Genomic DNA, 15,355 nt, shown 5'->3' on the forward strand with positions numbered 1-15,355 from the left:
GTTTATACTGTTGTCTGCTCTGCTCGTCTCATAGCCCCGGTGCCTGTCACACGTGGGGCTCAATAAGCATTGGATGGCTGGATGTCCCTGCTTCCAGGGTAACTTAATTACTTCCCATAAGAATGAAATTAATGCCGTTCAAATGCTGAGAATTCCTGTGGATCCCTTATGCAAACTGGCAGCCTTCAAGCTTCACACAGCCTACGTATGTATTTTGTTTCGCCAGAAGTTACAAACTGAATTTGTCGCTAACATTTAAAACTTGGAAGAGTTCACATAAAACTCAGTTTTTCCGGCTTGTCTAGAGACGTGAACACATGATCCCGCAGCACAGTGGGGGGGCCTCTCGGACTCCTTCAGACAAGGCGGGGCTCTTCACACCGTCACCCCCCACCCTCAACCAAGGTAGGGCCCTTCACGCCGTCACCCCTCACCACCTCTCCCGTTTTCCTATCATTGAGGCCAAAAGCCAGCTGCCACGTGTCATCTCGGCTTCACTCAGGACCCACGTGTCCCTCCAGGCGGTGCAATCGTGACCCCAGCATTAGGCCAGGGCCCTCCAAGGACTGCACCCGAGATGAGCTACAACACAAACAACTGGGCCATTTTATTGACTTTTTACCGCATAACACACCCTCCTAGGAGTACACACAGGCTGTGCGGTTTCCAGCAGGGACCTCAGATACACAGGGACGTTAAGGGGAGGGTCAGTCCAACAGGAGCTTGATTTGGGAGTCAAGACACCCATTTACTGGAATTCTTTTTGCAAATGAAGCTGGAAGACTCAGGATAACATTCGCACACCACCAGCACAGCTTAAACACTTCTTTGACAAAAATAAAAATAATAAATTATCTTTGACTCAGAAAATCAATTGTGCTCTGCAGAGTGACAGGAGGGTCCCTTCACGGTGTCACATCGGGGCCGGGGAGGGGAGGCTGACGGGTGGCTGCGCCCGCGGAGCTGATGACAAGAGTCACACGCATCCTCCACACCAGGGGCCTGTCCCGAGGGAGATCCCTCACGTCCGCCTTGTCTTCTGTTTCTTGGCTTGTCTCTTTGCGTCTTCCGGGCCGCTGTTGTCAGAGGCTGTCTGGCCAAGGGCTCGGACTCCCTGCAGGCGGCTTGTCAGCTGCAGCAGCAAGGGGATGAGCTGGGAAGAAAAAGGGTATGAGAGAGGGGGGCTCCAGGAGAAGACGTCTGTCCAGCGGGACACCAAAGTCCCCGCCCCCAGCCTGCCCTGGCCCATCCCTGCCGCTCTGTGCTCTCAGCCCAGCCGAGCGCAGGTCTTTGTACCAGAGAGGGTCACCAGAGACCCGGAAGTACTTCAGGGTTAAGGGGTAGGAGGGATACAAGAGGCTTCTAGCCTTGAAAGGAGGCCTTGGCACTGGTCTTGGGAATATCCCCTGGAGAAGGAAATAGTAGCCCACTCCAGTATTCTTGTCTGGGAAACCCCATGGACAGAGGAGCCTGGTGGGCTACAGTCCATAGGGTTGCAAGAGTCGGACTGGACCCAGCTATTAAACCATTATCGTGAAGCGCGGTCACCTCTGTAACAATGGACATTCCTCCCCGGCCACATCCCAGCTATGAGGGATCCGCCCCCCACCCGCACGCCTGCTGCCCTGAGGGCTCGGGCCCCCTACCTTGTCGTGGTTGTAGCCGGCCAGCAGGACGAGCAGCGTCAGGGGCAGGGCGATGTATGATCCCTGGGCGATGTCCTGCTCAGGCAGTTTCCTCTGCGAACACCCAGAGCACCATCACCCCAGGCCAGCTCTCCGCCAGCACCCCATCCACAGCCCAGACGTGCCTGGCCTCCTCAAGACCCCAAGCACCCACGTGACCCAGACACTCAGTACCCAAAAGAAGTAACTGAAGCGACACAACTAAATCCTAAGTGAATTCTCTGCCGCACAAACTCCCCTCGCCTGCTCTCTGAAGCTCGGGAATAACCAGGTTCCAAGAACAAGGTGCTCCCCACCCCCGGACCCTTCACTATCTACACTGAGGAGACACAGAGCTGCGGGCGGCAGGGCACCCCTGTGGTTGAAAAGTACGAGGAGCTCATTTTGCTGAGCCCCGGCTGCACCCAGGGACTCTCTCCTCTAAGGAGGCATCAAGAAGCCACTGTTCCCAGACTCGGGGGCACGGTGAGTACCAAGCAAGTGCCAGAGGTCACACCCAGTGAGGCGATTAAGCAGTGCTGGGGACCAGGGGCCGCTCACCTTTCCTTCCAGGGGAGCCCAGACTGTCAGCAGGGCCAGTGAGAACAGAACACAGTTCCCAGCCTCCCTCGCAGCCAGGTGGGGCCCCGGGGTCAACTCTGGCCACAGAACAGGAAGAGAAGTGACAAGTGCCACACCCAGGCTGTACCCTGGGTGTGCCCTTCCTCCCTGCTGACCGGACAGCCTCCAGCCACCTGTGCCATCCCAGGAAGGGCGATGTGCTGGAGGACAGCAGAGCCACGGACAGGAGGAGCCCGACACCCAGGAGCTTCCGCGCAACCCCCGGAAGGTCAACATAAGATAGAACCTTCCCTCCTGCTGAAGCCCTGAAGTGCTGGGTCTCTGTAATAGCAAATGAACCTATATCCCAACTAGCTCACTCCACCTCAACAATGGAAACAAATAAAGAACTTTCGGATGATGATAAAACAGGTTAACAAGCCATAGCGCTGTTCTCAAGGTACAGCCTCTTTCAGGAGATTTGCACACTCTACACTGTTCTCATCATACTGTGAAGATACAACGTGCCAGTTTCTCTCGCATGTTCCTACGACGGGGCAGGGGACGTTCCCAGAGGCTGCACCGTGACGATGTCCTCACTCTGACAGGTAACGGGACGTGTGGCCTTTGGATGCTTGTGTTTTACGCATGTCTCAGTTTGCATTTCTAATATGATAAATATACATATAACCCACACAAACCAAAGGTCTTTGAGATTCGCAACTAATTTTAACAGTGTAAAGAGGTCCCAAGATCAAAGCATCTGCGGATACGCAGGAAGGAGAAGGACCAGAGGGCCTCTGACCCGAGACGACAGCCGGAGACAGACGCTCCCTTAATAAACAGAAGAATAGCGCAGAATCCCTAACTGTCTGCCCCCACTTGTTTTGACTTGTTTTAGATCCCAAACCAGTTTCCATCAAAGTAAATCCTTAAGAGCAAGTTGGAGTCAGTGGGCAGAGGCAGAGCAACTATGAGGCGAAGCTTTGAGGACCGCAGGCCAGGCTCCAGGCCGGGTCTTCCCGTGTGACCTTGGGCAGTCACGTTAAGACTTGGTTGACTCAACTATAAAATGGCGATAATACGAACAGCATCTACTGTGGGGAATGACGAGGTGTGTGGAGTGGTTAGCAGCGCGTGAAACACTGAGTGATGCGTGAGGAACATGGTTGTCGGTACTGACGTTCAGCACAGGATGCAGGGAAGCGCCCTGACAACCCTCGTAGGCATGTGGTGCTGAGCCGCCTGGCCAGCGGCCGGGACGAGAGAACCTGGCTCTGCCGAGCACCCCCAGGTAAGTCGCTCAGTCTTTGTGAGCTGCCAGAAGGATGGAAGAGAGGCACCTCCCCACGGAGGACTGGGATGAGGACCCACCAGGCCTTCCCTCCCCTGGCAGGTGGCTCTGCTCCCATGGTCTCAGAAGTGGGACCACACTCCTGGCAGCAGGGACGAGGCCTGCTCACTTGGGCCCACCAGGCAGCACCTCCATCCTGCCTGGGCTGCCCACACACTCCCCGGAGCTGGGAGGTGCCCGGCGGACGTCCAGGCTGCAGCCCTACTGCCCTCCACGGAGGCACTGCTCCTCCCTGGGGTTGCGTGCGCCTCCACACGGAGACAAACAGTTCCCGGCCTGCTCGTCTCTGTCACTTCCTCAGTCTCTGCTGAGGTGAACGAGACAAGTGCTTCCTCCTGGGATCGAGGAGGAACCCTCTACTCAGGGTAAGATCATGGAGGCCAAGTCACCGAGCACGAGCCGGAAACCAGCAGAAGGGCCGCGTCCAAGTCCAGGCTCCCCATGCACGAGCCTCCCGCCTTCTCTCTACCTCAGGACAAGGACTCCCGCCAACTTCCCACACGGACGGAGGTCTGAAGAGTGCTCAGTGGCACCTTGGAACCACTGCATACTCCATGCCGGAAGCCCCCTTCTCCTTACCGTGGGATTGAAGACCAAGGTGATATGTTTGTGGTAGCCCGCTGCCGTGAAGGACACCTGTGGCAGGACGAAGTCGTACTGGGACCTGGGCAGCGTGGAGTCCAGGAGGACCACATAATTCTGTGCACAAGGAGGGAGGGGCAGTCTTTACAAAGGGCAGTTGGGGCAAAGCAAACGAACACTAAGTCCTAATGTGTGACTGTGATGCAAAGGACTTGCTGTTTCCTTTAGGAACCCCCAAGTTTACACCTCCACGCCTAGGTCACTAACTCGCACGTGACGGCCTCAGCGGGCCAGTCCAGCAGGGTCAGCCACGCAACCCTGCCATCTCCAAACAGCCGCTCGGAGCCCGCGGCTCGTCTTTCTAAGTGTATCCAACCATGGCGGCTACATGGTCCTTAGAGAACCTGACTTTACGAAACACACAGTTCTGATGAATCAATTCTGATGAGGGAGACACAAGGTTAAACTGAGGAAGACTGTTTTTCATCCAAAACAAGGTTGACTTCCAAGGGACGATTCTTGGCTCATTAGCTGGTGAGTTCTAAGAATGCAGCATCCTCTGCAGAGGTCCTGGTCACCGTCACAGGCCTGCGTGCTGAGCCCCAGCCTGGGGCCCAGAGCTGTGAGCACATTAGGCGTATGCTCTCAACCACTGACAAGACTGGGACTATTGCCCCATTTCACAGATTGGGGGAGAGAGGCCCGAAGAAGGGAAGTGTGACGTACCCAGGGTCACTCAGCTTGTAAGGCACAGAGCAGGCTGCGAGCCCCGAGGAGCCTGTGACCACACTAGGCGTATGCTTTCAACCACTGACAGGATCAGGATTATTGCACCATTTCATAGATGGGGGGAGAGAGGCCCGAAGAAGGGAAGTGTGACGTGCCCAGGGTCACTCAGCTTGTAAGGCACCAAGCAGGCTGCACACCCCGGGGAGCCTGTGACCACATTGCTGTGCTGCCAGAAGTGGCTCGATTACTAAGGGCACCTGGAGCAGTGCAGGGGAGGCCCCAGACTCTGTCACAACCTGCTTTGTTATTTCACTTCACACCGGGAAAGGCCAGAGGATCACCCCTGTGGCAGGTGGCAGGAAGCCAGGGGAGGAACCACACAGGCTCTCTGCTCACGCTCTCAGGCTAAGTCCCCAAAAGGAACCAAGTTCTCTCCACAGTTTGCTGCCACCGGGGCAGCCACAATAGCTGGCTCTGTGCAATTAGAGCTGACGACAAACATCCCGTCATCAGTAAGTGATGATGACCTTGGTTAAATAGATTACGGTATTTTCTCTATCGTGGTCTCCTGTGCAGTCATTAAATACCATGCATGAGAAAGTACGGGTGAGAAAGTCTTCACTGAAAAGCACAGATTACAAGAAAATGTACAAAACAGTCCCAGCTTTGTATCACTAAACAAATACACGTTTTTATATTTATACACACATGCGCATGTGTCAAAAAGGGTCAAAAGGAAACTATGGACATGTTAACAGCTGCTTCTGGATGACAGTATTATGTCTGATCTCCATCCCCTTCCCCGATCTCCTGCCGTGATGAATGTGTATTATTTTTATAACAGAAAAAGAGCTAATTCCGGAAAAAAAAATCCCTAGAGAGCCCCACCTCCTCTGATTCAACTGTGTCAGCAAGGTGGCATGAGGGGAAAAACTGGGAAAACTGAGTTCCTTCAGCGGAAAAGGGGAGTCGTTCCAGCAAAGACAGCGCGGAGAGGAGCGGGCTCACCTGGCCGTCCCTGAGCAGGGGCGGGAAGTGGAAGAAGAGGGACTGGCCCAGGGACACCGTCTGGATCGGGTTGTCGAGGTTGTCGCTTTTGTAAAGCTTCACCTGGAGGGCAGCGACAAAGCAGGGCGTGCTTTTAAAACTTCAACACGGTAAACACCACCTTTTCGACACCTTAGTATGGCTTATCTCTGAGGGGAGAGGAACTCTGGAAACATGGATCTTTGAAAGGGCAACCGTCCTCCCGCAACAGACCGTTCCTAATGCTTTTGAAACACCAGTGATGTGACAGTTGTCAAAATGTTAAAATTTTTAAATTTAAGATTCTGACAACTTACGTTAATGCTCAAAATAGTAAACACCTGTTAGTGTAGTGGGAACATTAAAGAGAACATGCCAGGCGTGGGGCAGGCACTTCACGTACATCGTCACCAACCCTGACTCCCAAACAGGCATCACTGTTGTCCCCGTGGAGATCCAGAGAGCCTGGTCACCTGATGTCATCACCGCCAGCCTTGTTCACTCGGCATGCCCCCCACCATGCACTGTCACCTCAACCCCACAGCTGTTCCTTAAACTCCAAACACGTTCCCATTTTGCACTGGGTTCCTGGCTGCTTCCAGGAGCAGTTTAGTGTTCTGTTGGTGGCCTTTCTTTCTCTCCAGCCCAGGTTCGCTGCCTGTTCCCACCATCGTCTGACTCTGAGTCCACTGCCTGCCACACGCACCTTGCGTAGAATTTAGAAAGTGACCAGGTGCTTTGCCCTAAAGCCATCTCTCTGCTTTAGACCCCAGATCACACTGCTCATTCATGAGGCTTCTACTGTGATGCTTCTAAAGACACACAAGGCTGGCAAAACTGTCATCTGAAACCAGACCACGTTTTTCTCTAGCGATCGGCAGTCATTCCACCAGATACATGCTGGGCCTGAAGATTCTTAATCTCAACCTCAACCCTCAGCTAAACAAGGGCTAGAGCACGTTAGCTATCAGCAGCTGGCCTTACCCACAATGTAGGAAGATACTCAGAGGAAGTGATCACATTTCCACTTAAGTCGAATTGATTTATCTGCCGGAAAACTATGATGTTCACATCATCAATGTCATTATTCCCGACCTGGAAAGAGAGAAAGCAAGCTGGGCCAAGGAAGCTGGAAGACGGGGGCCTCTGCTCCAGCAGGGGACATCCCTGGAGCTCTATGTCCTAGCGACTTCCCTTTGCATTCAGGGAGCAAAGCTTGCTGTCCGAGCAGCCTGAGTCTAAGGTCCCAAATTGAGAGGAGATGGGTGACACTTGGCCATGGACGTGCTGTTTGACAAAGACAGTACTTTTTTCCTTAAGTTTGACTTATCAACATTTTCAAAAAGCAATTTCATAGTAAAAGAACCAGACTTTCCAGCGGCTCTTGAAAAAGAAGGATGCTCTTGCCTGGCAGGATTGGCAAGAGTCAGGCCCCAGCTCCCCCGCACCCCCTGGGGTGGGCACGTGCCTCCGCCAGTCACCTTTTCATCTGTGGGGCCACAGTCCACATGACTGCCCGGGACCCCGATCTGAATCCCCATGGCAGGAAAATATAACATAAGATGCAGCCATCACAACCACTTAAACGCCAAATGCCATAAAGATGTCAAGAAAACTCATTGTCTAGGCCAAAAATCCTGAATGGCCAACCAGTCTCTGGACCCATCGTAATCTTTATCCATAATGGCACCTAATAAAGCCACCAAAGGCTTCTTGTCTGGTCCCAAATCCTCTGGTCTAGCAAATGAGACTTATTCCATGGGAAAAAACTTCACTGCAAATGATGCCAGGGACACCTCCTGTGACCTGGAGGGCTGCCTCTTTAGGGATCAGTTAGCTGAGTCATGATCTTAAAGATCAAGAGACTCTATTTGGTGGGAAGAACAAGGTCACCAGAAGATAAGAAATGTCAGTGGCCCTGTCACTGATGAAGCCCATGTTCCCTTTATTCCCTCCCTTGATCTAAAATGCTACTTAGGCCTTAAGATCCTCAACTTGTAGAATAATGATCAGAGCTAGCAGGGGAAGTGGGGAAACAACAGCTCAGATTTCTGCTCCGGATGCAAGTCAGTGCTGCTGTTCATTAAAAGCCCACAGAAGACGCTGCTTGTAAAGATGACACTATTCTGAGAGGACCCTTAATTAGGATGTAAAGTACCCCCCAAAACAGATGAAAGGCAGCCAGCCAGAGGAACGCTGAAGGATTTTTGATCAGAGATGCAATCATGCAGTGATTCTGCTGAAGAATTTCATGTCTTACCACGATGACCCGGTGGTGGGGGAGGGCTCGTTCGATGTGGTCGTTGCCTTCCGCCTTGAGCTGAACGTGGTACACACAGCCCGGCTGCAAACAAATGCAGGAGTCTTATCTGGAAAAGGGCTTATCACCTGAGACCTGGTTGGAGCCTGCTCTGCCTGCAGGCCCCCATCCGGTGGACAAGTCTCTGTCCCACCTTGGTTCCCAGGCCTATCACCTTTCTTAAGAGTTCCTTGAAAATGTACCCTGATGTAGAAACCTTTTTCTGAAGTTTTACAATTCCTTCAAACTGTATTCAGCTTTTTCTACCCAAGGAAAATTAAATGTGGTTTCTGATTTCAAAATTGCAAACAAGATAAGCTTATTCTTGTTTAATAAATATGATGAAATTATTCCCTTTTGCTGTCCATCCCTCCCCTGCACCTGTATGTATGTACTGAGTGGTGTCTGGAATGCCACTCCCAAGGGGTATTATTTCTGTGAAGTAGGATTTGAGATTTTTCCTTTTTTACAACAGATTTCCTTTTTTACAACAGATTTCCTCTTTATACATGTTATTCTATTCCTCAAATGTATAGGGACATATGATGTTTACCCAAACAAAACTCACTATTCTAAAAAACTTTTTGTTGTTGACACTGCACACATGAAGGATGTACATTATTTACTCAGATCATTTTTTAGCAGACCGCAGTAAAGCACTTTGTTCTAAGCCAGTACATTACGACAGCTTCCCTGGTGGCTCAGGGGTAAAGAATCCGCCTGCCAATGCAGAAGACATGGGTTCCATCCCTGGGTCAGGAAGATCCCCTGGAAAAGGCAATGGTAACCTACTCTAGTATTCTTGCCTGGGAAATCCCATGGACAGAGGAGCCCGGCCGGCTACAGTCCATGGGGTCACAAAGAGTCAGACATAATTCAACAACTAGACAACAAGCAACAACGACAAACCGCCTTGAAGAAATACAGTTGTTTCATGCGTTGCTATGTGGGCTAGCGGCAACTCTGAGAGAGAAAGACATATGAGTTCCAAGGAAATTTCTCAAAACGCTGCATATCAGATAAAATTCAGCTTTACGAAGGCTTTAATAGTCTAAATGAACCCACCATTTGTCAACTTCTGAACTTTTTTTTTCCTTACACATTTATTAAAAGAAAAGATCTGCATCTTTCCCCAGAGGGTGACAGATCACTTATACTAGCAGGGTTTAAAGAACTTTTAAAATAACCAACTTCTGATCACCAACTGCACACCAAATCTGATGACACATGAGCATCTAGAGCCAGGGGCCAAGTTCAAAGGTGACTGTGTGTGTCCAAGAGGGGACAACCCTGAGACTAACTGCTGATTTGTACACTAGCGAGGATAACACGGCCCGGTTTCCTAAATCACGTGCACTGTGACCTTCTCTGTGTGTGAGCAGAGCAGCACCTTAAACAACATTCCCTCTATATTAACCACGAGTCCTGGAGGCCAGTGTAAGGCTGATCTACTTTTTCCCCTTTCAAAATTTTGTCCTTTTCATTATGTTGCTTTCAACTATCTTATAATGAGCACATGGAACCTTTACAAAGACAATAAAACTATTATTTTTTTAAAAACCGAGAAAAGTCAAATTTATGATCACCAATAGACGAATTAATTCACTTTATAGCTCAGTGAGGACTGGCAGCACTGGGTTTGTTCAAAACAGCTCTTAGCAACAGCTATTTGCACCTCAGAAAAAGGTAGCAAGGTGTGAAAAAAAGGAGACGGCACTGCTGGAGATGGGGATCGCGGGCACTGCCCCCTCGCTCCCATGCCCAGCAGCGCAGGAGCCCACCCTAACCACCCGGCTCCTCGCTCCTGGCTGCTGACTCAGCGGTTCACCTTCAGCCTCTGGCAGCAAGATTCAGGCAGCTTCTCACCCAAAATATCTCACAGCTTCTCACCCAAAATGCCTCACCAAATACCCTGCCCAGAAAGATCAACTGCAGAAATGCATTCTCCTCGGGGTCAAAATCCTGAGGAAATCTTCAACCAGGGCTCTCCAGCCTGGTGTCCCCTAGGAGCCTGGCAAACGCAAGTCCAAACCTTTGACGAGAACCATCTGAGGCTATTCATTCCTTCAGCATCTGAGGCCTGGCACGTGGAAGGCTTTGGCTGCTACAAGGGGGTGACTCCACATAGCATTTTAAGTGCTAATGAATTAACATCTATTACAAGGAGGAGGGTGTGAGGGAGCATTAATTGAAACGTGAATCTATCACGGTGGAGAAGGAAACTATATTTGGTTTAGCTAAATAAAATGTGTTAAGTTGGTGAGTTTAGAAACACATGCCTGGCATATATACACTACCATGTGTATGATGGATCGCTAATGGGAGGCTGCTGTATAGCACGGGGACCGCAGTTCAGGGCTCTGAGATGACCTACAGCGGGGGGATGGGGGTCAGGGTGGGAGTGAGGCTCAAGAGGGAGAAAGGGATATATGTATGCATAGAGCTGATTCCCGCTGCTGTATGCATAGAGCTGATTCCCGCTGCTGTACAGCAGAAACTAACGCAACACTGTAATGCACCTATACTCCAATTTAAAAAAAGAAAAATATGTATGGGCCCGTAAGACTCCGGGGGGAATCAACATGGTGATGCAGAACCTGAATTCTTGCAACCGTAAAAGGGAGATGAGCCAGGAACACTGGGTCCACCCAAGAAGAAGGCAGACTGAAGGCCACAGACACCCCCCAGGCCTGCCTTCTGCTGTGGCTTGGACCAAGGAAAGCTGCACACAATCACCCAAGCTGGCAGTTCTGGTGAGGAACTGCCTCACCAGAGGGAAAGGAGTGGTCTGACCTTGCTTCTAACCACTTGCAGAGTCGGTGCACCAGGCACCATTCCGTGTGTATTAACTCACTTCGTACTGACAGCCAACCTGTAGGGCAGCCGTGATCCTCATCCTCACTTTACAGATGATGAAACGGACACAGAAGGCATGGGACGCCTGCCTGAACTCACGCAGCTAAGAAATGACAGAGGCAGGGTTCAAACCCAGGCAGAAAGGCAACTAAGGGCGCAGTGTCAAAGCCTGCATCTGCATGAACACATGCGACAGAGACCCGGATCTAAGGACCCATCGCCTTTCCCGGGGTCCTGGCTGCAGCCGGCCTGGGGGCGGGGGACACCCATGTGGCCCACCTGTTCTCTCTGGAACCACTGCCACGAGGAAGGGAAGCAGGCCTGGGGGACAGCAGGGAGCGCCCTGGGGCCCTGGGAACATGTCCCGAGGGCAGCGTGACAGCACGCTCCCCGTCTAAGGCTATTCCTCCAGCATCCGAGGCCTTTTCCATGGAACAGGTCAGCAGCCACAAGGTGGCGACTCCACACAACTGAAAGTGCTGAGTTAACATCAGCGTTCCCTGGAGCGGGCAGGGCCTCCCCGAGGACAGAGGAGGCGGAGAAGGGAGCATCACAGAAAGGCTGGCCAGACCCCAAAGAAAGCCCACCCAGCTGGCCCACGAGAACAGACATTCTCCAGTCCTCAGCACAGCCCCAGGAGACACCCCCAGGCCTGCATTCCTCCTTTGCCTTGAACGCTCCTCACTCACCAAGTGACCTCCTGCCCTGACCTCCCAATATTGGTGAGTGAGGACACCTGGACACGGGACATGGTCTTCTTAACTTTGGGAAAGGACAGCATGGCCCCAGTAAAGTGTTAGTTGCTCAACTACGTCCAACTCTTTGTGACCCCATGGTTGTCCGGCTCCTGTCTGTCCATGGAATTTTCCAAGCACGAATACCAGAGTGGGTAGCCAGCCATTCCCTTCTCCAGGAGATCTTCCTGACCCAGGGATCAAACCCTAGTCTCCAGCATTGTGGACAGATTCTTTACTATCTGAGCTACCAGGGAAGCCCCTATTTTTTTTAAATTAGTGGTTAATATCTAAAAATCAGGAGTTGTCACGTGGAAATGTGAATTTCTGACTTCTCTTTTACAAACTCTAACCATCGGCAACCCTGAGTTATCTTCCCACACGGCTACAAAGAGCTGGAGCTGCCTGGCTGTTGCCCCTTCTCCTGGGCCAGGACCTGTCCACGGTCCACAGTCCACACTGCTCCCGACAGGCGCCCAGTCCACGCCAGCCTTTTACACTTGTCTTCGAGCCCCACAGGAATCCGATGTGAGAGGCTGGCCTAAGCCAGACCACCTGTTCTGCACCAAAACCATGGTTTTCTACCTGTATTTTGCCATAAAACCACAACCCAGTACGTCAGCTACATAAGTGTTGGGCATGTCAGTTAAGACAGGGATTGGGGAGTTTCAGAGCCCCACGCCCCCTCTCAACCCTCTTGCCCTCATTCCTAGCGTCTTGGGGGCACCACTGAACCCAGGCACCGCTGAAGCCAGTATGAAAAAATCCACTAACGAAACACATCGAAAGGCTCACCAGCAATCCACGTAACCTGAACTTCCCTTCCTCGTCCGTCACGGTGTCTTCTCCATAAATACTGCAGTCGCTCTGGCCCACTGCTTCCACGGCAACACCCTGTTCTGGCTCTCCGTTTAAGGAAGAAACTGTACCATAGCAACTAGAGAGACGAGAGAAGAAATGGAACACGACATTCTCGGGGCTTTCTGATGCACACAAAAGATTCCAGGGACAGTGTCCGGCATTCACCAACAATTATGGTGCAAAATAACTCGGTGGAGGACAGTACCCCAAATGACCCAGACAACGCACTTCCAGCTGTGTCACCTGCAAGCTGAGCCTTCCTGCCAGAGGGCTCAGGCCACTCCTATCATCAATTTCTCTTCTCATACATTTTAAGGGGTGCTCCAGAAAATCGTAATTTAGAAAGGCTAAACTTTCTTTCACTCCGCTTTATTGCATTTTTTGTTAAACTTTATTTTAAATAATAAAGCATCCAATAAAATGAAAATAAATCACTTCCCCTTTCGTTCTATTTTTATATTCAATTGAAAATGGTCCGTTTTTCTAAACCTGTTCCTTCTGATTAATCAACCTTGAAGTGCTTCTACACATGTATATAAATACATACGCGTGTGCCTATAATTATAAATACTTATGTGAATAAACCATCTCTGGATGCACTCAGCAATGCTGGAACACCTAGGTGGCTGGGAGGCCAGGACAGAAGGGAAACTCCACACGGAATATCTTCTTTTCAACATTTCCAAATTTTTTTCAAGTGAATGCATTTCCTCCTTTCCAAAATCTAACTAATGTTTCAAACACTTTAAAAAAATAAAAATTTTTAGGAACTCAGTAGGTTCTCACAGGCCAATTTCAAAAGAGGAGCTTTGTGACTAAATCATTCATGGGGGATATTAGGAGAAAAGGGTTGCAGTCAGGAACCTGTGGACTCGTGTCTCATGGCTCTTGTCTTCCAAACAGAACCAACCTGAAGACTGGGATGGGTTCCGAGAGAAAAGAGTGTGTGAGTGATCCCACGGCCCGGCCCGGGGGAGACGGGAGAGGGGGCAGCCCACCTGTAGGCCGTGCGGTAGCCCGTGATGGTGATCTTCAGGTTCTGCCCCTCCTGCACCTCGATCATCTGCGAGGACGGCTCAAACCGGAATTCCTTCATCATGGGCTTGAAGTAGTACTGGCCAGGGCTCTGCCAAGACACAAACACGAGCTGAGCCTCTGCTGCAAGTCGAGGGGTGGCATTAGAGGGAGCGGCTCAAGTCATGAAGGAAAGAGGCCAGAATGAGGCCCCAAGAGCCCTAAGGCTACCCAGACACACAGAGATGGTAACTAACTCTACAGTCAATCATTACAGTGACAGCAATTACCATTCTAATACCAGCTGTCATTACTGCACACCTTTAGTACCTCTGCAGGGTAGAAATCATATTTGAACTTTATGAATGAAGCAACTGAAGCTCAGAGAGGTCAAGTAACTAGCCTGAGACGACATGGCAAGTTAAGTAGCAGAGGGAAGATTCGAAGGTGGGCGTGCTTCACGTCCCAGTCTGGGATCTTTCGGCTACACCTCACTGCCTGTTTGCGACATCCCTGGAATGGTGACTTTATTCCCAGGGTTGACAAGATGACCAACTGACGTGTCCACCATTGAGGGCTTCAGACTACATCCTCAGTGGAAAATGGGTGCTGTCCACCCACTGCAGGGAGCGTGCTTTGCAGAAGAAACACAAGCTCACCCCCTGAACGAGACTTGGCATTATAAACAATGAGATCTGGTGGTAAAACAAAGGGACACTTAAGACAGGAGCTGCTGGGGCCAGGGTAATTAATTACATTGTCTCAGTGACAAGTGGGTGACCAGAAAACAAGACGTCTGTGCGGAAGGGAACATGCATCAGCAGCATTAAGTTCTAGTGAGAGCCATCCTTAATTACAGCTGGTCCCCAAAGAAATGTGAGGCACTCCACAATGGTTTTCTGTTCTCACATTGTCAAGCAATACACAAGTCATGGCCACTGTGTCCTTGCGCGCTCATGGGGGAGCCAGGCAGGCGATGCAGTAGTGGGCACCTTACCAGGTTTGAGAAGGTCAGGATACCGTTGTCCTGAGTCAGGAGGTTGGAACGGAACACACCACCGCTGAGGGATAAGAGGACCCCAGGGAGGGGCTGGTCGTCTTCGGCTTTTATCTGGGGATGAGAAAGGAACCCCAGAGCAAGATTAACTCATACAAACCATGAAAGTGTCAAGAGGTAATTATCAGCAGCTAGTTTTTCTTTTATTGTCATTCACTGGGGCCCACGGGGAAGGTCAGAAGGTCTCCTCTCCTCCCCTAGGGTAACCAGTATAAACAATTTGCTTTGCAGCCTTCCAGAACTCTCTGTGCCCACACAAATCTTATCAACACTATGGCTACTATTGATGGACTTCATAAGCGACTGAGTGGGAGTGGGGTGGAGGAGGGCCCCCAAACCCTCTGGCCAAGTCGAGTTCTCTGGCCTCAGCTGTTTTCCCCACTGCCCTCGTCCACCAGTCCCCACCAGTCGGCCTCACTGTTTCAGAAGAGCTGCATCTCACTCTAAAGCAGAGGTTGGCAAACCATGGCACACGGGCCAGTCTCTGAGTTTTGTGATGGAAAGGAAGGGATGAAGTGAAAGTCCCCAAGCGTGTGTATCTTTGCACAATTAAGTTCTTCTTTTTCCAAAGAGTCAATTCCTAGGAGTAGAAATGACTTCGTGGATGTGTGCACTTGA

General features: G+C 51.0%; 1 protein-coding gene across 1 annotated transcript in view; it reads right to left on the reverse strand.

Moving 5' to 3' along the window:
• Positions 1-583: 583 nt before the first annotated feature.
• Positions 584-15,355, reverse strand: part of LOC102279767 (BOS complex subunit NOMO1) — a 56,585-nt gene continuing 41,813 nt past the window's right edge. Inside the window, exons 23-31 of the mRNA XM_014481057.2 lie at positions 14,678-14,791; positions 13,665-13,792; positions 12,601-12,742; positions 8,177-8,260; positions 6,901-7,011; positions 5,899-6,000; positions 4,159-4,278; positions 1,647-1,739; positions 584-1,153 (exon numbers count right to left, since the gene is read on the reverse strand). Of these exons, the coding sequence (XP_014336543.2) occupies positions 1,022-1,153; positions 1,647-1,739; positions 4,159-4,278; positions 5,899-6,000; positions 6,901-7,011; positions 8,177-8,260; positions 12,601-12,742; positions 13,665-13,792; positions 14,678-14,791 (1,026 nt within the window). The 3' untranslated portion in view covers positions 584-1,021. The remainder of the gene's footprint in view (positions 1,154-1,646; positions 1,740-4,158; positions 4,279-5,898; positions 6,001-6,900; positions 7,012-8,176; positions 8,261-12,600; positions 12,743-13,664; positions 13,793-14,677; positions 14,792-15,355) is intronic.

This window comes from Bos mutus, chromosome 25, assembly GCF_027580195.1.
Source record: "Bos mutus isolate GX-2022 chromosome 25, NWIPB_WYAK_1.1, whole genome shotgun sequence".
In the NCBI taxonomy this organism is placed as follows: Eukaryota; Metazoa; Chordata; class Mammalia; order Artiodactyla; family Bovidae; genus Bos; species Bos mutus.